Consider the following 22,490-nt stretch of genomic DNA (forward strand, 5'->3'; position numbering starts at 1 on the left):
ATCCTGAACACCTGCTTTATTTGTTTAAAAGCTGCTAATTGCTAAAACAAAGACCTTCTCCCCTTCAACTGGTAGCATTGCAATTTTGCTTTAATGCTTAATAGCTTGCCTAGTTCACTTTCAGGATAACACAGTTTTTACTGAAATAGAATGAGAAATAGTTAAAGGAAATCGTCAGAGGGCTGGCTAATCTGGTTTAAACCACTCCTATTTCCACTACTCATACTCCAAATCCAATAAGAAACTTACATTGTGTTGTAGCAATTTGAAGAGTTTGTGCGAAGAGAATAACAATGGTGGGTGGAGAATCTTAGCCCTACTGCAAGAAAGGCTTTTTGAAATTTGAATGTAGGAATTAAAGATGGAATGAGAACAAAAAGCTGTGTAAGATTATTTTGAAATAACTTTTTAAGTTGTTTTTCCTTTGTTCTGAGAATGTTTGTTTCGTCTCCTGTCGTCCTGTCCTTAATTAACCAAGTGGAACTACTTCGTTGCATGTCTATTAACCCTTCGTATGTTCATTTTCTTCTGATTTAAAAGCATAATCCCCTAGATTATAATCCAGACGCCTTGAAGAAGTCTGCTGTTCAGAAAGCCCTAAAGGTAAAACTAATATAGCTTTCCATCTAAAGTCACACCGTTAAATGGAGACACAAGGTTGCCTACAACAAATAGATATTCTAATGTATAATTTGTGCTGGAGGACATAATGCCTGGTATCAAGAAGTAAGGTCAAGGGGTTTCCTAGAATCCTTCCCAATAGTGACAGCAGCAATGTAAAGCTATTGGAGCCCTTTTATGGCTTTATCCAGAAATGTGACAAGTTCCTTGGTCACCATTTAGCAAACAGTTTAAGATTTGCTGAATTTGGAGGATAAGCACCTTATCAAACAGGTATATCCTTAGAAAGCTCTGTTGAAAGCTGAAGTCCTATTATGAAAACTAGTACTAGGAGCCAAAGAAATTGACACGCACTTTGTAGCCTAGTTAATTCCAACATGTTACTTTCAGGAGCACCCTTCTCCAAATAGGCAGAGATCTGCATAGATAGGGCAGGGACTGTGGTTCAGTGGTAGAGCACCTGCTTTGCATACAGAAAGTCCGAGGTTCCCCAGCATCTCCAGGTAGAGCTCAAAAAATCCCTGTCTAAAATTCTGGAGAGCTGCTGCCAGTCAGTGTCAACAGTACTGAGCTAAATGGACCAGTGGTCTGACTTGGTATGAAGCAGCGTCCTATGCTCCTATGACAAATTGTCAGGGGCGACAATAGCAGGGGAGCCTCCAGTATACTCTACCATAGGAGTAAGTACTCCATATAAATGTTGGAAATACAGAATGAGGCCAGCCTGTGTGTTCTGGGGAGACACAGGATCAGTTTCATCACTTGAAGTGATGAGCTTGCTTCAAGTGCACCCACAAGAACATACGCACAACCACTTGTCCCTCCTCCCCTGTGAACAAGCGAACTGTGAAGCAGATATAAAACAAATATACCAACCTCTCTGTGTGGAGAAAGTCGTGTGAGAGATGAGTCCTGCCCTCTGGCTGTTAGGAACAAGCCCAGCCAAAATTTGCAGGTCCCTGTAGATATACTACTGTTGTACGGCCATATAATTTCTTCCTGTTTAATATTCCTGGAATATTTATGCACTACCTCATGCACACAAACACTTACAATGTTCCTGTCCTTGGAAAAGCAAAATACAGAGAAATGTCCTCTATCGAGAAGGATTTTATATTGGCGTGTATTTCAGGAAACTGCAAAAATAGATATTTTGGTTATTCTTTTCTTTTTTCTGGTAAATTACATGGTTGATTCTTATTGAAGTGTTCAGAGAGACTAAAAAGAGAGTAGTTAAAGGAAAACTTAGGAATAGCAAGAAATAAGAGGAAGTATTCAAAAGGCCAAGACGTTCCGAAAACAGTAAATTATATCTAGTAAAGGCAAGTGATTGAGGTCTGGCAGAGCTATACTTCTTACAGAAATGGAGTGATCACTAAAAGGCAGGATATTCATTTGGGGGGGGCATATTCTGTGGGGAGTGGTATTCAGAGGATCAAAGACAGTCTCCTTTTATTCTCCTGAGCATTACAGATGATTAACAATGTTGCTTACATATTTCTTTTTAAATGGAGTATTGGTCCAAGAAATGGAACACCCTTGAAGATGAATTCCAGTAAGAATATCTAATTTGATCAGATTCAGAACACATTGCATGACTTTCCCAATCTAGAAGTTTAAGCTTCAATCAGTGAGAAAGAATTATCATAAAAAGCAGAATGTTAGGGAAAGCTTGTATAGCAATTAAAACTAAATTCAAGTTGCTCTTACTTTAAAAATTCCAAACAAAAGCTTCTGTGACTAGAAAATCTATGTTTGTTGCCCTCTAACTTCATCTAACATGGTTTAGCTTGAGTTTTAATTGTGTTAATTTTATTCTGGAGTCCCAGTTCAAATTAATAATTAACAATCTCCATAACTGCATTAATAGAAGCTTCCGATTAACCACTGTAACTTCTTTTATTTTTAACGAAAGCTTTTCTCTGAGAAGTTGATGCAAAGCACATCAACAGATATTCATGACTGGGAAATGTTACAATTTCTGTGAAATTATTGTAAGTCATTATTTACTTTTGCAGTTTGACCTAATGCTAAAGAACTAGTGAGCAAGGCTCAAAAATGACACATGGGACCTTGCTAGACCAGGCCTTAGCTCGCCTTCCAACCCGGTTTCCCTGCTGTGTGTCCAGATGACGCACAGGGGAATCCGGCGGCAGGCTGCAGTGAGGCCTGGTCTAGCGCGCCATAAGCAAAGTCGCTTATGGCGCGCTTTTTCCCCAGCTCCGTCCTCAGGCCGGGGCTGGGGGAAGTGTGGAGACTTCCGTGGCTTTTTGCGGCTCCTCGCTTACTCACGAGGAGCCGCGAAAAGCCGCGGACCGGCCTGGCACAGCGCTCGTATGAGCGCTGTGCCCATCGGCCCGGGGGCGGGGGGGAAAGAGAGGGGAGGGGGAAGGATGGCAGGGTGGGTGGCAAGGGGGGCGGCGGGTGACAGAGGGAGCGCTGCGGCACGCCACCCCCTTGCCACCCACCCTGCCATCCTTCCCCCCCCCCCGGTTTTTTAAAAAAACACCCTTACCTTCCAGGAGTCTTCGGGCCACCCGCGGCCCCTTTAAACAAACAAACAAACAAAAAATGGCAGACGCCGCAGGGCTTGCGTCCTCTCTGCGGCTCCGCCGTCTGGAAGCGTGGGGGAGGCGCGCTAACGTTAGCACGCCTCGGCTCCGCCTCCCTGCCGGCATAAGCCGGCAGGTCTAGGAAGGCCCATGGTTAGTCTCTAGTAAGAGCTGGGTAACCCTATACGAAATCATAGCATACCTTCTTTACTGCTCAGAACAAGACACTTTCTTATTCTGGCCTACAGCTTAAGCCTATATTCCATCATACATATATAAAAATAAGCTTTCTAAGCTTGCGCTTCCTCCATAACCCCCATTTGCATGCAGATTGCAACACTCATTTATTTGTTCTGATGTTGCTTCATTGGCTTTGGGGATTGAATGCTTATTAAAGGATGAGAGGTTGAACTTTATAAAACAGTTTCATTAAAAAAAATATAGCGAAAATATGGAAAAGGGTCTGAAACTCTAGTTTGTTAGTAGTATCATGCATAAAATGTTTCAAGGTAGGTCATTGTGGGTACTGTATGCCCTATAAATTTCCCATGAATATATAAAGATTCATAAGGAGTAAAGAATAATGCATAGGAGATGGAGGGAGGGGTTCAAAAGCACTGTTAAAGCGATGGAGGTGGGAAAAGAATATATTAAAGGAGTGTCATTTTTTCCTCACCTACAGTCAGGAAAGAAATTGAACAGCAACCCCAACCCCCTTGTCTTACTGACACTCGGACATAAGGCACAAGAAAGTAAGGTAAGCTTCTACCACCTGAATTTATCTTGATTAGTCATAAAAGTAGCATGTAGTTGCAACCAAAAGTAAGAGATATGTTTGTAGTCACCCTGCTTCTCAGTAGGAGACAAAGAGCTAACACACACCTGGTGACATTCCATACAATGTTTTCCTTATATAGGATTTCATGTGAATCAAACTGCTGGCCATTGTGGACTGAAAGGCCAACTTCATGTGAAATTTTCCTCTCCTAATCCTGTGCGTGGTGGGTGGGTGACTGGCAAGCTGTATTCAGAGAGAGAGAGAGAGAGAAGTGGCAAAGAAGGTCAAAATTGATTAAGCAACTGCTAGTTCTGGAGCAGCAGCCTTCTCGGTATTATCAACCTATTGATCAAGAACTTGGGGCTACCATATATTTACAAGACCCATGTCTTCAGTAAAACTTCCTTCCGATGTCTCTTGCCAGAGGATTTCATATTACATCATTATTATTATTATTATTATTATTATTATTATTATTATTCATTTGTATCCCGCCTTTTGCCCAATACTGGGCCTCAAGGCGGTCAACAGTAACATGCTCATCAGTACTCTTCCTTGTATTTAAAAAGAAGTCAAGTTGTATTGTAACCCAGGCTGACGATTTGTACATTTATCATGTTTGTAATCTATTTTTTTCCTTCAAAGAGCCCAAGTCCTCATAAAAAAGGTTTAGTCTTCCTCAGAACCATTAGGTTAAGAGATGGTGACTTGGTCAAGACCAGCTAGTGAGCTTCATGGCCTCACTTACCACTGCTGTTTGGCCTGTTACTCCCAAGGAAATGTAGCCCTTGGTGGGGAAAGTTCCCCACCTCTGGTGTAAGTTTATCTTGTTTTAGCCATGAATTTTAATAGAGACTTCTCCTTACCCCTGAATAGATTCGCTACAAGACCAATGAACCAGTGTGGGAAGAAAATTTCACTTTCTTTGTTCACAATCCTAGACGGCAAGAACTAGAAGTTGAGGTAAGATGTTCCTTGCTCTTTACTTCTCTGAGGCATTTGCCTTCTCTTCTTTACACCATTCCCAGCTGCTGTCCCTTAAGAAATGCCTTCCAATATCGGTGGGTTATCTTCCTCCTTCCCTGTCTAGTAGAATGCCTAAAGTACCATGGTAACAACTTCCCTAGGGTAGGTGGCCATGTTTGTGCAAAAAGAAATCTTGCAGCACATTACGGACTTACAAATTTGTTATGCTATATGTGAACATGGATTCACCCACAAAAGTATAAACCACAATAAATGTGTTTAATGTGTCAAGTGCTTCAAGGTGTTTGATTCTTTGAACTAGCAATGGTAGTACTGCCTTGGGAAAAACCTATTTCTGGCAAAGCTGAACAGTTTGCACAATCAAATTTGATTTAGTAGATTTGAAATAGCTTCTGTAATGTACTTATTGGTGGTCATAGTAAAGGTGGCTTTCTGTGGAGCTGAATTTTTGGGTGCATGGAGAGTGGAGGGCAATAAACTACAGCCACAACTATAAAAACAAATAAAATCACTGTTAAACTCAACTAATATTAGTGGTGGTGGAATTTGTTTTTGAAGTTTTGGGGGTTTTTTCGCTAGGGAAACTCAAGGTACCTAGCAGCATTTTTGCTTGAATTCATTCTTAGCAGACATTTGCCTTTTTTCATAGAATTAGGATGGTTTAATAATTTGACTTTTCCCCATGCAATCAATAACTATTAGTAAGAAGCATGACATTTTTTTTAAAGGCCTTAAATTTAAATGTAACAATTCCTCTTCCCCCCCTTTTTTTTTTTCTCTAGGTCAAGGATGAACAACACCAGTGTTCCTTGGGAAATTTTAAGCTTCCTCTTAGCCAACTTCTTGCAAGTGAAGATCTAACTATGCATCAGAGATTTCATCTTAGCAATTCTGGTCCAAACAGCACTGTAAACATGAAGATTGCTCTCAGGGTATATTATAAAATTTCTCTAAATGAATATATGTTTAAGAATTGGGTAGCAATATGCAGATTGTATTTCCTGTCTTTGGAAGGAAGAAACCCTATTACTATCCATGTGATTTGTTTCCAAGGGATGGGGAAGAGGTTTACAGCACTGTGGGTTAGATCCAATAGTTTCATTCCACTAGGGCAAGAGAAATTGCTGACGGAATGGATTTCCCCTCCTTGGAGCCTACCATATCTTCACCAGAGGGTTGGGGACACTATGGAACAGATTTGATGGGGGTTGCTCATGTGACATTGGATTCAACCCTGCATAATGAGTTGGGAACTACCGTCCATTATTGATTTTCTATGTAGAGTTATGAATGAAAAAGCAAACATTCTTCAAAATAAGATTGCAGACACACAGGCCTTAGCTAGACCTACCTGATAGTTAACGACGGAGGAGGGAAGATCTCGCATTGTGCTCGTGCAATAAAGGTAGGTTTTTGAATTGCATGGAGCTGGGTCAAACCGCGGCAACGGGCCACACGTTCCGCAGTCTCGGGCACCCAAGACTGTGGAAAAAGCGGGCCCAAAGGGGAGGGCTCTATCCCAGGGCAAGGGAGGGATCAACCCTCCCTGATCCCGGGATCCCCTGTGCGTCATGGGGACGATCCTGGGGTTCGCCCCGTGATAAAGCCCGGTCTAGCTAAGGCCACAGTCTTCCATACTTTGGAGCTCAGTGATAGAGCACACACTTTGCATGAGGCAGGTTCCAGGTTCTGTCATTGGCATCTCTGTTTAAAAGCATCTCAGTTAACAGGATTGGGAAGGACTTGCCTGAAGACCTTGAAGATTGCTTTCCATATATATACTGGGCTAGGTGGACCAATAATCTAATTTAGTACAAGGCAATTTCCTGTCTTGTGTTAGAAAAACAGGGAGCTCCGTAACTGGAATGAGTAACTCTAATTTTTAGTAATGCTTTTTTAATTCGAAACATTTCCCCATAAAATTGCAAGGTCAAAAATGTTGCAAATAAATGGAATCTCTTTCTGAACTTAGGACTAGTTCGTACACTGCACTGTATGAAAAAGGTAGCAGCCCAGATGACCTTTTAAATCTTACCCATTGTGCCCCAAATGGCGTCTGGTGCTCCAATATATCTTGCTACAGGTGAAATCCACATAACTCACTTCCCATATTCCCTCATTCTTGTCTTTGTCTACTTTTCTCCATAACATCTGAAATATCTATAAAGTTCAAAAGTAATTGTGTTCAAGTAGTAACTTCAACAAAGATGGTGGGAGATTGAGAAAAGGGTTGGCGGCAGGGGTTATAAGCATATTGAACAGAATAAAAAGTAGCCAGTGCTTGACCAATGGAGGGGGCTGGACTGTTGTGTAATTTTAATATATTTATGGGCAATAGAAACTTCCATGGAAGAGAAGAGATGGGTTTTTTGCTGCAGAATGCATGTACCTAAAGCTTAGTCAATTGGATTACTCCCACCATATGGAGGAGGGTGGGGTGGGGGGAGGGGGCGAGTGGCAAGAGTTCTACTTGCACAAACCTCTCTCTGAAAGAGATCGCATTAGGGGATTTTTCAGGGATGTTTTTACAGAACCGTTTGCACAGATGGCAGGAATACCGATAGCAGGAATAGCTGTTTGGCTCACAAAGTAGTCTCCAAGCAGTCTTGTCTAGACTTCAGGTCTGGACCTGAATTGGTTGCTTGTTATCTGTTTTTGGCTTGGTTCAGACAACACACTAAGCCATGCTGCTTAACCACAAAATGGTTAAGGGAATGCATTCAGCTTAATGCATTCCATTAACTATTTTGTGGTTAAGCAGCATGGTTTAGTGTGTTGTCTGAACCAGGCCTATGTAAATAGGTTTCCACTCTTTATGTGTGGATTTTGCAATATTTGTATCTTAATTCAGCAGCATGTGAAGCTCTCCTCTGGAATTAATGTCCTGTTCTTTGTTCTGTGGCTGCTAGATCCTTTCTCTTGAAATGCAAGAGAGGTCACCAGACCACCAACATTCGGCCCAAGTGAAGAGGCCCTCTGTTTCCAAAGATGCAAGAAAAGGTTCTTTCAAGCCTCAGGTTCCCATTTCTCCAGCAGTTGACTTGAACAAGCCCCCTGCTTCCACAGCAACAGACACTGATAAAAAGACTGATGTGGTTGAAAAAAGCCACCCCTCAAATCCTAGTCCTCAATGGCCAACGGATCTCAGCAGAAGTTCCTCCAGTCTTCTTGCCTCCAACTTGAGCTATTCACCCAGCCACCTATCTGTCAAAGAACCTACTCCGAGTATTGCTTCGGACATATCGCTACCCATTGCCACGCAGGAGCTGCGGCAGCGACTGAGACAACTTGAAAAGTACAGTCCCAAATTCTTTGTTATATTGCTATGAAGTCATGCGCTTGGAGGGAATATATCCAAGCCTATAAAATAAATGTCAGAAGCCATGATCCCTTTACACATTGTGTTACATAGTCCATATCATGGGGCATTGTTTTGCAGGACAACTAGGATACACTAACAACAATGTGCTTTCAGAGCAAAGGAGCCAAGATGACTCAGTATAAAATTCCTTCACGTTTCCAAATATACTGATTATTTAGGGCCTGAGTATAAAGCAAAACCCCGCCAGTGAGTCTTTTTCAAAAAGTACAGTCAAATTTTGACAATGACTGCATTATTTTAATTACAAACTCAAACCTGGACTTGTGTTTGAAAATAAGGATTGTGCAGCTAGACGCTGGCTGGCTGGCATCCTTGGATTATTAATAGGAACAAAACCCAGTGCACAGATAAATTGACAAGTGCAATATTATCTAATGAAAACATTTATTACTACTGTAATAAATGTAAAAGCACCAGAGAGGATATCAATTAAGGAAAGAGTTGGGTTTTTAAAAAATTATATTCCCTTTTGTCAGCATGCTGAAAAATTTACCTATATAAAATATATTCAGTTTCGATTGGCACACTGCTGCATCCTTCAAGACCAAGTCTAAGACATCCATCTGTCAGGGATGCTTTAGGGTGGATTCCTGCATTGAGCAGGGGGTTGGACTCGATGGCCTTATAGGCCCCTTTCAACTCTACTATTCTATGATTCTATGATCTAGTGAGGATCAGTTTTTAAACTAATGTTGAAATTTTGTCTTGCCTGGTAACTTCTCTGTATCATGCTTTTCAGAACTTAAGACGTGTTTCTCCGTTCACATGTATAAGCCAGTGAGTGGAAGAGAATGTATAGTTTGCAGCTTTCTTAGACATATTTATATAATAAGCAGCCTTTGTTGCTTAAAATTGTCCTTGAACACCAGTTCTTGCTATCTGTTGGCATCTACACACAACAGCAATTGCTTTGTATGCTGCATTTGTATATTTGAATATACCCTCCACTGTATGGAAGATAAATTTAATATTTTTACTCTTCTTATTATGATGATTTAGATGCTGTTCCTAACTAACAGAAACTGAAAGCAAATGTGCATTATGTACATTCTATTTCTACTTTGTGCTATGATATACTCTCCACTGGGTGTGCACTGGAAGAGGAGATGAGTTAAACAACACTGTAACATAACTTCTGAAACTGAAAGCTCATATCCTTACTTCTGGGAAATAAAAAATTTCAGGAAATCTAAAAGAAAGAGCTGTCTGCTTAACTATGTGAACTGTTTCCCCTGTGGCAACTAAATACTGATTGCTAATATTATGATTTTCACAGTGGCACAACGTTAGGACAGTCTCCTCTGGGGCAGATTCAGTTAACAATTCGTCACAGCTCACAAAGAAACAAACTTATGGTTGTGGTTCACACATGTAGGTAAGTATAATTTTGTGCCTTCTATATATTGGAGCAAAAACTCTCCCAATATATCAGAACTCTCTGAAATTACAGAGAACTGAGACTACAAATTAGAGTAGAATAACAATCAAAGATCAGGATTACATGTACCTGTATTCACCAAATGTATATCTGTTGTTGGCTTTCCTGTTGTTACAACGTTTGCTGTCTTCAAGAGAGGCAAGCATTTTTAATACCCATCAGCCATATTTAGAAGTGTATCATGTAACACTAGAAACTCATTTACAGAGGCTTCATTATTTATGCAATTGGCATGAATATGGATGGATATCAGGCCATTTGACCTGAAGGACAATTACATGGCTAGGATACTAATATTGTTTCGAGGTACAGGCAGCTCATGCAATTGCCACTCGTAAACCAGAAAATTACAGTCTGGTACTAAAGTTTAGATTAATGTGACAGGAAAGAAAAGGCTTTAGTTTACTATTGCCTCTAATCTATAGGGTAAAACTCTATGCTCATGCAGGATGTGTGCGTGCATACATACACATCCAGCCCGGTCTAATAAGACTTGGAGCAAGAAATAGAGAAGCAATACTCCATTAGCCATACAATGTTCTGGCCTTATTCCTAAGATTTTCCTGAATAATGTTGACCCCCAAGAAGAAACGCCAATAGCCCATATTTGAGAAGGCAGTCAGGAGAGGGAAGCTTCTCCATGTGGCTTGTTGACAACCCTCCATGTCATCAACACTCCACTCTCCTCCCAGCTGCCTCAGCTTGAAAGTCAGCTGTGACAAACTCCGACCAGCCAGAATCCTCTGTCTAGGAAGCAGGAGAGTTAACTGCATATAGAGGCAGGCAATTGGAAAGGGAGAGCTGAAGCAGGAGTGCATACAGGAAGGCTAGCTTGACAGGATACGTGAAAGAGCTGGCGTGCTTTGTCCTGATGTGGTTATTTTGTGTTCTTTGGTCACAGAAATCTAATCGCCTTTTCAGAGGAAGGATCTGACCCCTATGTTCGAATGTATTTATTGCCCGACAAGAGGAGATCAGGAAGAAGAAAAACAAGTGTTTCAAAGAAGAATTTAAATCCAGTGTTTGATCAGGCGTATGTTGCAATCTCCATTTGCTGCTCTTACAACATGGAGCTAACAAATCATTAAACTCCTTTTGCTTGCACTGAAATAGAAAGAGAACCTTTTAAGACTAAATCAATTCAAGAGTCCTTTCTAAGTTTTATTTTCCATCACCTACTAATAGCCTTAGGTTCTGTCAAAACCTAATAGAAATAGTTTCAAGTAATTTATTGCTATTAGGATTCTAGTGACAGCTGCACCAGTAAAGGTAAAGGCCAAAACTGGTCTTTGGTTTATGCTTATTTCCACCACTGAAATATGGTTTTAAATTATGTGTCTTTGTGACAGTGGAGGCATAATGAAAGGTTTATGATCTAGAAGATTAGTAAGTAAAAACCTTTTATATATGATCTACTTAGGAAAGTTGCAAAGTTTTGGAATTTAACACAATTCTCCAGGAAGGATGTAAAGGCAAAATTTCCATGAATCCCTTTGAAATGTTTTATATAGATTTTAAGATGAAGGTAGAAAGTCCCAAAAGTTAATAATTTCGCAAGGGAAAGTGTTCACCACAAGACAAAAGCAGTTTTTGTCCATGAGTATTTTCTCAGGAAAGTTCAGTTGCAATCCCAAAAGCTGCTTGCTGATTTTAAGGGATCTTTCCTGTAGTCCTGTGGGTTAGAAATATGATTTAAAAAAATGAAGCCAGTGATTCTAAAGCTGCTGATAACCTGAACTAGATGCCTTATTCTGTCAGGTATGGGTCTCATGCAAGGCCGGGGAGAACTGACAGAGACAAGCGTGCACAGACATTCCAAACCAGTTGCCATCAAATCCACCTACAACCCTGCAAGGCCTCCCCAGCCTTGCATGAGACCCGTACCTGACATATTCTGTGTTTCCTTTCACAAGCACAAGCAATACAGATTTCAAAAGCCTTTCATGATATTCTCTCAAATGTTCCCCCTTCTTTCTCAGCTTTGATTTCAGTGTTTCATTAACTGACCTGAAGAGGAGAACACTAGATGTAGCAGTGAAGAACAGTGGTGGTTTCTTGTCCAAAGACAAAGGGCTGCTTGGTAAGGTAAGTTATGGAAAAAGGAAATGTAGGTGCACAAAGACGCACTGGGACACAGGTGCAGACATAGAATCATAGAATCATAGAAGAGTAAAGTTGGAAGGGGCCTACAAGGCCATCGAGTCCAACCCCCTGCTCAATGCAGGAATCCACCCTAAAGCATCCCTGACAGATGGTTGTCCAGGTGCCCCTTGAAGGCCTCCAGTGTGGGAGATCCCACAACCTCCCTACGTAACTGGTTCCATTGTCGAACTGCTCTAACTGGTTCCGTTGTCGTACTGCTCTAAATGTTCTGACCCGAGTCTGGGCCCACCAGCTTCAGCAAGAGCTTAATTCCTTTCTGTTGCTTCGTAATAGGTGCAATTCATTAAAACAACTCTGCAAAGCACAAGTCCTGAAACAAAACTTGGCAAAATTATGTGTCCCTGTAAGAATGCTCCTTTAATAGATCTATTTAGCTTGGGTTAAAAGAAGCTCACACAATGGTGAGATCTCAGCAAATGCCTTCTTGCAAGGTTAAGTGGGTGATCATCTTTTTAACTTAAATATCTTTTAAGGTAATTGTAATCTGTTTAGCTTTAACATCTCTTAAACACAAAATGCTGTATCTGATGGGGAAATCATGGAAGATATCCCATTCCATACATTGTGTATGAAAATGTGCTTAAATTTCCTTTATTTCCTTGTCAATGAAGTGGATTTTTTTCTTGCTGACAATAGCCAAGACCTCCTAAATACTAGCTGCCTATTGTTTGGCTTCTGTGAGATGCAGTCAGTTTCATTTAGGTGTGAGTGTAATCAAATGTCATCTGGATATAAGATATATTAGCCAACGCCTTTAAGTTTCTGCAGATGCTGTTTGTTTTGAAGGTTTGCTTTTAACTTGGTTTTGATGCTGGTGTGACTTTTTCATTTTTTGTGACCTATGGCCGAAGCATTTTTTTTAAAGTGGTGGAGAGGGCAGACTAATGTGGACACAGTGAATTTGGATTTTCAAAACACATTTCTGACAGTTCCTGAAAAGCTCTCAGGACAGCAGTAGAATTAGAAGAGATTGAAAGAAGGAAGCAGAAGATTTTCAGACAGCCCTTCTTGACTATTGTTTTAATTGCACAATAGATGTATTGTTGTTTCAAGGAATCCAAATGCCTTTTCCCTACCCAGTATGGCCATTTGCAGGGGAATAATGTGTTTGCAGCATTATGCAACTCTTCACCCGCCTAGAACAGCACTTGCTGTGTGTAGTGTGGAATGTAACTCGCAACTGCTGTAAGCACTGTTGGGTTAGGGATAGGTCGGAGCGCTTTGTCTCATTTCTTCTCTTGTTGAGTATTCAGGACGTTACAAGCAATGAGAGATCCCTTCTCTACTCCCATCCCCACCTTTCCTATGATATTTATGAACTGCTCTCCCTTTGTAGGCAAAAAGGCATTTGGCTCTGAGATGGTCCTACGTTTGGGACCTGGTAGACAAGGCTTATAAGGACTTACTGATGAGGTGACCCGTCAGTCATCTTCTTTGACTCCCAGTCATCTTCCTGCCTTGGTTAGGGAGGGCAGGGCTTTGAAAAATTCATACTTATACAGAGAAAGAAAAGGGATTAGAGAACAGAAAAGCTTTGAGTCTCGTATTAGCTGGAAGCCAGAGTCCTACTGACTCTGTTGTAACACTTCAGGGAAGGGATAGGGAAGGCACATGGTTCAACACAGTGGAGCTGGACCACCACCATCTTTGTCACAGCCCATAGTTGCTGAATGTGGCCTCCGCCAAAGTCACCAGCCCTTTCATGAGTAGTGAGAGGGAGGGCTTGCACTTAGCCTTGGCTCCTGACCACCAGCTTGGCAAGCAGGCAGCTAGAAACAAACCTCTCCTCTCAGGTGAGGTAATGGTTGTCTCCTGAGTCAACTCCCCATCTCTGTGTGACATACAGTGTATTTAATGGAGGTGGAGTGAGGGTATAATGGAGATGTTTGGTGGGAGCTATTGAGACAAGTAGCAGTACCTATACTGGGTTCTACCATTAAGCCTCACCACATCTCAGGGGAAGGGCAATGGCCTCCTCCATGTCAGGGAAGAAAAGGAAATTCTTATCTGGTGAACTTACTTTCTTCTTATAGGCTGGAGGGCATGCTGCCCACCCAGGTCAAGGATACATTGTGTGTAACCCCAAGTTTCCCCAAAACTGAAATAGTAGAGACAGCTGGGGGTTTCTTGCCCTATTTGAGCAAACTGTTCATTGTTCTATTCCCTTAATTGCTTCTCAATCTCTTAGTTTAGAACCTTGCTGGCAACATTTAGGGAGCCGTCCAACCTCCTCCAGATCTGCTCATTTGCTCTGCTTATGTGATCCCAGAGCTCAGGATCCTTCCTGAGCTGAATAGTTTCCTGCCTATGAGAAAAAGCAGGCGTCCATCAGGAAGAAAAGGTCTTGCATGCATTTAGCTGTCTTCTTTAGACACTGAATGCACTGAGGGGAGACTGTGAGATTCTAGGATCAAAGGCTTGAGTCATTGCTAGGTCCCACCTTTCCACCTTTGGGCATGCGTTCAGGTAGGTTCAGTCATACATTTGTACTGATCCACAGCAAAGGCTTACATGCGCTATTTACTGTGTTGCTGAACACTGACATACTAAACTCAGGCTTTTGAAGCTTGAGATGGGACATAAGCACATTTAGGGTGCTGATGTTTCAAAACCAGAACCTAAAATTACCCCCACAAGACAATTAGCTCATCCAGACTTCTCTGATCTCATCGAGCTTCTTTTCTCTTTCATAGGTATTGATACCACTGGCTTCTGAAGAACTTTCCAAAAATTGTACCCAGTGGTAAGTACAACCACCATGACCCACTTTCCATCTTACCTATTTTTTTCCCTTCAGTAAGACTGTTTTGCTTTTGTTCACCTCGTAGGTATGACTTGACAGAAGATGGTACAAGACCACACGGTGCACCTTAGGCTGCTTCGGATGCCAGAAGTTCCTGTTAGCAGACATTTGCCAACCTTTATATATTTTATCAGCATTGTTCACAAAGACGCACCAATATTATTTTTTATAACTCTTAGTTCATAGGCCCACCCCCACTTCTCAACCGTTTTATAACACCTGGACATTTTATGTAGGCTTAAGTCAGTTTAATTGTAGACCTCCTTTTCTTCATTTGTTACAGCTATTTTAATGTGCAATAGGGTTTCTAGAGTAACCATTTGTTTAAATGGAACCTTTTATGGCGTTTGTACCCTTGAGAAAAGTGAGAAGACCTTTATCTGTTTTTCCTACCTTGTTTCGTATCTCACCAAGGTGTCTGCCATGTAAATAGATACTATTTTTTTAAAATGAATTTTCCTTTGGTTTGAAGGCAGAAGAAAATGTCAAAGCAAATGGACATTTTCTTTTAAACGCATGCTGTAAAATCTTAAGGCAGTGTTTTGGGAATGGGTTTAGCAGCAAAATGGTCTTAATCTTACTAATATTATGGATTTCTTCTTTTAAAAAAAAAGTTTGGGAAGAATTATTGTAATGGTTAGCCCACATATTTCTGGCCTTAAAGGCTTGCAAAAGAGGAGAGTACAAAATATTAACTTTTTAATATTTATATAGAAATGTATTCTTGGAATTTCATTCAGATAATGCATATAATTCACAAATTCATTCAGATATTACAAAGAAAAGTATATATAAATGCTGTATAAATAAGATTATCAAGGTCTTGAAATCACAGTATATTCATCTGGGGTCTCCTATGATGTGAAAGTGAAGGGTTCGGTAGCACAATGTTTTTTAATGCACTTTGCAGCCATTGCTTCCTGTTAGTTTATTTGCCCCACCCATCGTCCTAGGAAAGTGTCTATGCAACAGTACGGTTAAGGTGCATTATGGATTAGGGTTTGATAACCACCTGGATGATCTAACATTTCTGGTGGTGTCACATTGATTGCTACAGATATGAAACTCTTTCACTGGGTCGTTAATATATTTTTTCTATTGATATCATAAAATGCCAGCAGGTCTGTCGTTGCTAAATTGAAACTCAAGTTACAGAAAGTTCCAAACCTAGATTTCTGGCTAACACTTTCCGCAGTTGCTTCAGTGCTGCCCATGGCAGCGCTTGGAGCAGTTATCTCTGTTTTGAGTCTGACCCACGTGAAATAGCCACATTCCAGTTAAACACTACTGCATTCTGCTTCAAAGACCATCACCAATGTTAATTCATTCAGGGCACAATTCTGTGCATGTTTAGACAGAAGAAAACTCCTACAACTCCCAGTGTTCTTCAGAGAGCCTGCAGGGCTGGCTGGGGAATGCTGGGAATTGTACGATTCCCCCCCGACCCCAGTCTAAACATACATAAGATTGCGCTCTCATACATCACCAGTAAAGAGCCCATCACAAGCCGTTGACAGGACAGAGTGTTTCTTCAGAAGTTCTGCTAAACCAACATTTGAATCTGGAATGCGTCACTTCTGAATGATGATAATGCTGTAAAGAAAATAAAAGAGCCATTTAAAATCAAATGTATTTTCTAATCAGTTTAGCCTTTTCATCTGATTTTTACAGGCCCAGGAAATGCAAGAGCAGTTTGCAAAAATGGACTTGATTATGATTTGAGAGTGAACTTTTCGCTTCATTTTATTCATTGTTGCTTTCAGAACAGAATCAGTGGAGCATTATACCTATTCATTTTTCAAAAAACCCTTTCTCAGACGGTTTTAACAAAAATGTACATTTTTGTGTTTTAATCTAGCACAATGCAGTTCCTCTGCTGTCAGTAGCTGCACAGTCTTGGGTAAATATGCAGTTGCTTTTTTAAAAAACAACCCAGAATCAAACAACAAATTGTCATAATTTGGATGGTCTTCGGATGGCTACAAAATAACTTTTAAGGGTGAATAAACTTCTGGAATATTAGCTTTATAATGAAACTTACAGAACCTTAATTCTAGCTTAGCCCATTGGTATAAACTTGCAGGAACTTTCCTGCACAAGCACCATTCAGTTGAGCTTGCACAGCAGATGTTCCTTATTGTGCCCTTTAAGTACGCTACTAAGAATACCAAAGTGCCTGTCATAATCATAGCAGACTGTTCATACCAAGTTTAAAAACATTCATTTTTATTTGTCAATCTGTAGTTCAACATGACACACACATATATGTGTACACATTGGCATCCATAATGTTTTATTTTGCATAGGCTTTGCTAGGCAGCATCATGCAGATATTTGGCTGTGTTTAGAACAGCATGATTGAGCTCTGTGAAAAAGAGCATACCATAAACTTAGACTAACGTGATTTCCCACTTCTTTTTAAATGACACATCCACTGTAGGACCATCATTAGAGAGTTCTAACAAGGGGGAACCTGTAATAGGAAGAGAGAAGAGCCATAAGCTATAGTTATGATGAGCCCTTACAAAAAACATGAAAAAATGAAGATGCAGAAAATGTGAATAAAAGGCTTAATGAAGAAAATCAGTAGTCTATCTAACCCAATATTCTATTCTGGCTGAAAGTCACATCATTGTACAGTGGTGTTTTTTATGCTGCGATTCCTAAATGATGATTTAATTTCTGCTAATGAGAGAGCCTTGGCAAATGGGCGTGGCCAAAACACCAGCATGTGTGTGTGTTTGAGGAAAAAAATAGAAAAAAATGGGTTTGGGTCAGAGGTTGTGCTTTATTTATTCACCATTCCTGCCAAGGCAGGGGTGTCCAAAAAATAAAACATGATTCTCTGGAGTTCACTGAATATGAAATCTGGAAACTGCTTCTTCATGTATCTGTAGGGTCTTCGGCATCAGAGTTTTGGGGGTAGAAATGTTTTAGGGGTAATGTGAACAGCTTTCAGCTCATTGTTGAAGTACAAATCCACTTCCTCCTGGTACTTCAGCAGTTCCAGTGTGCTTTCCAACATGCACAGGTTTCCTGTATGGAGAAATAACATTTTATGGAAGTATTGTCATGTTAAATAATTGGTGCAAAAAGGGATTTGATGTAATGTTAAAAGGTCTCGGGAGGTCCTCAAAGGAAGAGATGGAGAACTCTTGAAAATCTGGACCAAAATCAGGGCAAATATTACATACAAAAATCTTTCTGCCTTTGAAAGTTAGAAGCTGCATGCATGAATCTATTCTACCCACAATTTTGTGGGTGGTTCATAGAAGAATGATGAGGAAGCATGGAGTTTCCATTAGCAAACCAAGAACTGAATGTCATTGGTCTAGCTTTCCGTGTGTTTTTTTAATCTTGTGCCTTAAAGGAAAGCTTAAATAGTTTATGTGTTTAAACCCAAGCTTTGCTCTCTGTATTTAACCAGTCTTTCCATTTTGTGCTATTGAAACTGTTCAATGCAGTGTTTTGCTGGTGAGGAAAGCAGCTACTGTAATCCAAGCACTAAGTCAATGTGTTGCCCAGGTTTTGGATTTAAGATTAGTTTTGTTTGAACCCTCTCTTTATCAGACCTGCAGCAACTGGTGAAAGGAGAAGAAAGGGTGGTCTGTTTAGTACAGATTGCCTTTTTTGCTCATGTAATTTTGCAATTGCATGTATTTATTCAATAAATGATTCATATGGAAGTTATTCTGGTGTTTGGTTTGGGGTTTTTCTACATTCCATATTTATGCAACATAATTGACAGACATTCGCACACTATGAGTGCACTGCATTATCAAAGTGCTGTATTGTGAGTATGTACATTGACTACTGAAATCAAAATGAATCTCTTGTGGTTTAGGAGAGAAACTAATCAATGTCCCACAAGTTATACACTTAAAGACAACAGCTTGGCTTAGGAAACAGCTGCTAGTTAGTACTGAGCCTGTTGAATGGATCCCCACACTAATATATCCCCTCAAGCAACTTTTTTCAGAACTCTGCTGTATGATATCACAACTACAGTCTTGAAGATAGTTCCTTAGCTAAAGATATTTCAGAGAAGGTAGGACAGGGCAAATTAGACATAGTAAATCAGGCATGCCAGGTCAAGTCATGGTCTTCTCTTGTTTTCATCAGCTCCCACAACTTCTTCCCCACTTCAGAAGGCCTATCCTCAATAAATCTCCCTTTAATTCCTGCTAATGAAATACCTTAATAAATGTTTAATTAAATGCACCTTAATTAAAATGGGATAACATAATGCTTCAGTACTTCAAATATGGGACCTTATTTGGTGTATACATGATTCATTCTTTAAATTGATTGTGATTTAATGGAAAATTTATCTAGGAATTGTTATCCACATAACCGTTCTGGGGATGGGCTACAATCCTATACACTTCCATAGAAGTAACTCAATTGGGCCCTCTTTTGAGTGCATAGGATTGCACTGTAAGAGAGGACTTGACAAATAGTCTGAGGCTATATAATTTGCTGTGGCACTTAATATTCAAAGCTAAAGCTATTTATAAATCTTTAGATTAAGCATAGCAGTGATAAGATATTGAAAGTAGAAAAAAATTCTGGGAATAAAGAATATAGATGAAATGTATGAAATGTTCTTCACTCTGGTACATGTTTTCAATGCAATTTGTCCTTGTAATCAGCTTTGTGGAATGATGGTAATTCTACATAATTACAAGCCTTGATGTGCTCCTTAAGGCCTTTGATGGGGGTGCTGCAATAGGGGAAAATGTGAAGGTTGCTTGAAGAGTAGTTCCATTTGTATGAAGAAACCGGTGCCTCGATCTATTTCAGCCTTGTTATGTGGTCTCTGATCTTGATCAGAATTAGAAGCTCTTAAGTTGGATTTCATCTGAATTTTTAGGTTCAGGGATGCACAGAAATACACACTTGTTTTTAGGTTGCTATTAGTTTTCCTTTATAGTAAATAAGGAACTGCTATGGATTCCTAGCAGATAGGTTACCTATCCTTTCCTCCCTGTATCTTGCACCTTTATTCTTCATTCTTTGCCTAATGAACCTCTATGTTCTGAGGTCAGCTAAAACTCTGTGAAGAACAATTTTACCCCAAAATGCACACTATTTGTTCCAGAACAGTCATAATATATGAGTTGTGTATTTTTAATGGTTTACTGACTACTTTTAATGGTTAGCATGTTCTTCTAACTAATACCAATAAATTCTAACCTCATGAAAACCTTAATCATTGTGAATGTACCCAATATGGCTTCTAAATTGGATGTGAACACAGCACCCTATGCTGGCACTAAAACGTAGGTGGTTATACTTAAGTGTCCTGCCATTATTTACTGATTGGTTATAGGCAAATTAGACATTTAGATCTCAGTCCTAAGGCCAGTTAAACCTGATGGGAGTAAGGCCGGTTAAACTTGATGGGACTTAATTCTGAGCAAACATGCATAGGATTCTTCTGTTAATTATATAAATATCATGCTCAATATAAGTCTGAGACTATTAGGAAATTTTAATCTCACCATTCTTTTGAAGACATTCAGAATGTTCCTTGCCCATGAGGATGATTTTTGGATGAGTCACCACCTACCTGCAAAATATAAAACTCTATATCAGTTACCAAATTCATGCATATACCTTTTTGGTACTTCTTTGATTTACCCTTACTTGTCCTTAGTCTTATCTCCAAAATGGTACACAGTATCTCATTAGTGTTATTTTTTTTCTTTTACCTGTATTGTTATAATATTTTTCTATAACTTCTTTAACTTCTGTTACATTTTTTTCCATTATAAAAACCTGCTTCTAGGAACAGCTCTCTAAAATTAAAAATGTAATGGATGGTATGTTTTACAGCTCTCATCCTCACACAGCAAACTTCCCCAGGAATGCTGTAACCCAGTGGTCTTCAGCTGGTCCATACCTGAGACCCGCTTTGGACTCCCAACCTGCAACATCAGACCCACTTCCACAATTGTACAACATGGCAGCAACAGCTTTGCTGCAACCCATCTGGACTGATCTTATGACCCACTTTTGGGTTGCAACCAACCAGTTGAAGACTACTGCTATAACCTATACTCACTTTTCCAATGGGTAATTGATGCTGAGAGCCACTGACAGCACAGGCTATTTTGTAATTCTTAAAAAAAAAAAAAAAAAGTGGAGCATAATATATCAAATGTCCATCAACTCTTACATTCTCTTTCTTAGTGTCCAGCTGGATACTTAAGAGAAGCTAGCAGGCAAGGCGGCAGCAGCCCTTTCATGGTGCTCCCCAGCAACTGGTATTCAGAGAAGACATCAACAGGACAATCCTATATGCATTTATGCAGAGGTCCAATTTGTATAGAATTGCAGCTTTAGATTGCAATCCTATGTATGTTTAGACGGAAAAAGATCCTACAACTCCCAGCATTCCCCAGCCAGCTAGCTTGGGGGTTCTCCTAGAGCCATCTTTGAGGCTCAAGTAGCCTCAGTGGCTTGGAGTGCTTTCTACCATCCTTGGATGGTGGGCCAGCTACCTCTCTATCTAGACAGGGATAATTTACTTATTTATTACATTTCCTACTGCCTAATGCCCAAAGCTGTCTAGGTGGTTCACAAAAATTGAAAAAGTATAGCATAAAAACAATATCAAAGCTTAAAACTACAAGATAACCAGACTTCATTTGTCTATACTCTGGTAACCTCCAAGTTAGATTACAGCAATGCACTCTATGTGGGGCTGCCTTTGGGCATGTCTACACCATGCCTTTTTACCGGGGTCATCCCTGGATTGGGGATCCTGGAAGCAACTAAGGATGACCCCTGCATTTTTGCGGGATAACTAGTTCCCCAGTTATCACGATTTTTCCCATGGTCCCGGGACCATCCCAAGACTGCGGGAGGTGGGCACCCATCCCACCTGGTGACCACTTACTCGTGAGTAAGCACGGCACCAGAAATGGCCATGGAGCTGTGCCGCACAGCTCCATGCCCATCAGGGGAGGGGCCCCAGCAATTTCATCATTCCTGGTATGGCAGGGAGGGTTGGGGGGGCGATTTTGGGGGATTTTTTTTTTCACCTACTGTTTTGTTGGAGCGGGGTTCTCGCTCTTGCCCTGCTGCTCCCCACCCAAGTGGCGGCCACGACATCTGCTTCTTCCCCGGATGTCATGTGACACATGTGAATCCAGGGGGTTGATCTCGCAGTCAGTATATCGCGAGATCCTCCCCCTTCCCTCTACACCCATAGATGTAGACATGCCCTTTGAAGATGGTTCTCAAGCTGCAGCCTGTGCAACATGTGGCAGTCAGATTCATAACAGGGACAAGAAGGTTCTGATATATTACACCAATTCTGACTCAGTTGCACTAGCTGCCTGTATATTTCTGAGCCTGATTCAAGGTACTGGTTTTGACCTATAAAGCCTTTTCGCTCAGCACCACAATACCTGATGGAGTGCCTCAACTAGCATGAACCAACCTGTATGCAGGGCTGGTGTTACTATAGAGGCCACTCAGGCGGCTGCCTAGAGCGCCAAGCTAAGAGAGGCACCGGGCACAGCGCAGCACTCATGCGTGTTGGCTGTGAGCCTACCCGGCCCAAGGATTCAGCTGGGCCTGGGCGGGCGAGATGGCGCCCCGCACCCGCCCAGTCGAAGCAAAGCCAGGGATGCTGGGGTGGGGGTGGGGCAGCTCCACGTTCGGACTTCTGGAAAGCGCCCGGAAGAGAGAGAGAGAGAGAGAGAGAGAATGTATGCGTGCATGGGGTCTTTGAGTGAATGCATGTGTTCATACGT

The 22,490-nt window shown here is 40.8% G+C and overlaps 1 protein-coding gene across 4 annotated transcripts in view; it reads left to right on the top strand.

The window, feature by feature from the left end:
* ESYT2 (extended synaptotagmin 2) overlaps positions 1 to 18,414 on the top strand; it is a 71,472-nt gene extending 53,058 nt beyond the window's left edge. For 2 of the 4 annotated variants that reach the window (XM_063125875.1, XM_063125886.1), the window contains 10 exons: positions 541 to 603; positions 3,856 to 3,930; positions 4,828 to 4,914; positions 5,721 to 5,870; positions 7,848 to 8,233; positions 9,597 to 9,695; positions 10,660 to 10,791; positions 11,738 to 11,843; positions 14,615 to 14,664; positions 14,750 to 18,414. In XM_063125875.1, the coding sequence (XP_062981945.1) occupies positions 541 to 603; positions 3,856 to 3,930; positions 4,828 to 4,914; positions 5,721 to 5,870; positions 7,848 to 8,233; positions 9,597 to 9,695; positions 10,660 to 10,791; positions 11,738 to 11,843; positions 14,615 to 14,664; positions 14,750 to 14,795 (1,194 nt within the window). In that variant the 3' untranslated portion in view covers positions 14,796 to 18,414. The remainder of the gene's footprint in view (positions 1 to 540; positions 604 to 3,855; positions 3,931 to 4,827; positions 4,915 to 5,720; positions 5,871 to 7,847; positions 8,234 to 9,596; positions 9,696 to 10,659; positions 10,792 to 11,737; positions 11,844 to 14,614; positions 14,665 to 14,749) is intronic. The other 2 variants (XM_063125877.1, XM_063125895.1) reach the window with 1 other exon arrangement.
* The last annotated feature ends 4,076 nt before the right edge of the window (positions 18,415 to 22,490 follow it).

The sequence above is a fragment of the Elgaria multicarinata genome, chromosome 1 (genome assembly GCF_023053635.1).
Source record: "Elgaria multicarinata webbii isolate HBS135686 ecotype San Diego chromosome 1, rElgMul1.1.pri, whole genome shotgun sequence".
Classification (NCBI taxonomy): domain Eukaryota; kingdom Metazoa; phylum Chordata; class Lepidosauria; order Squamata; family Anguidae; genus Elgaria; species Elgaria multicarinata.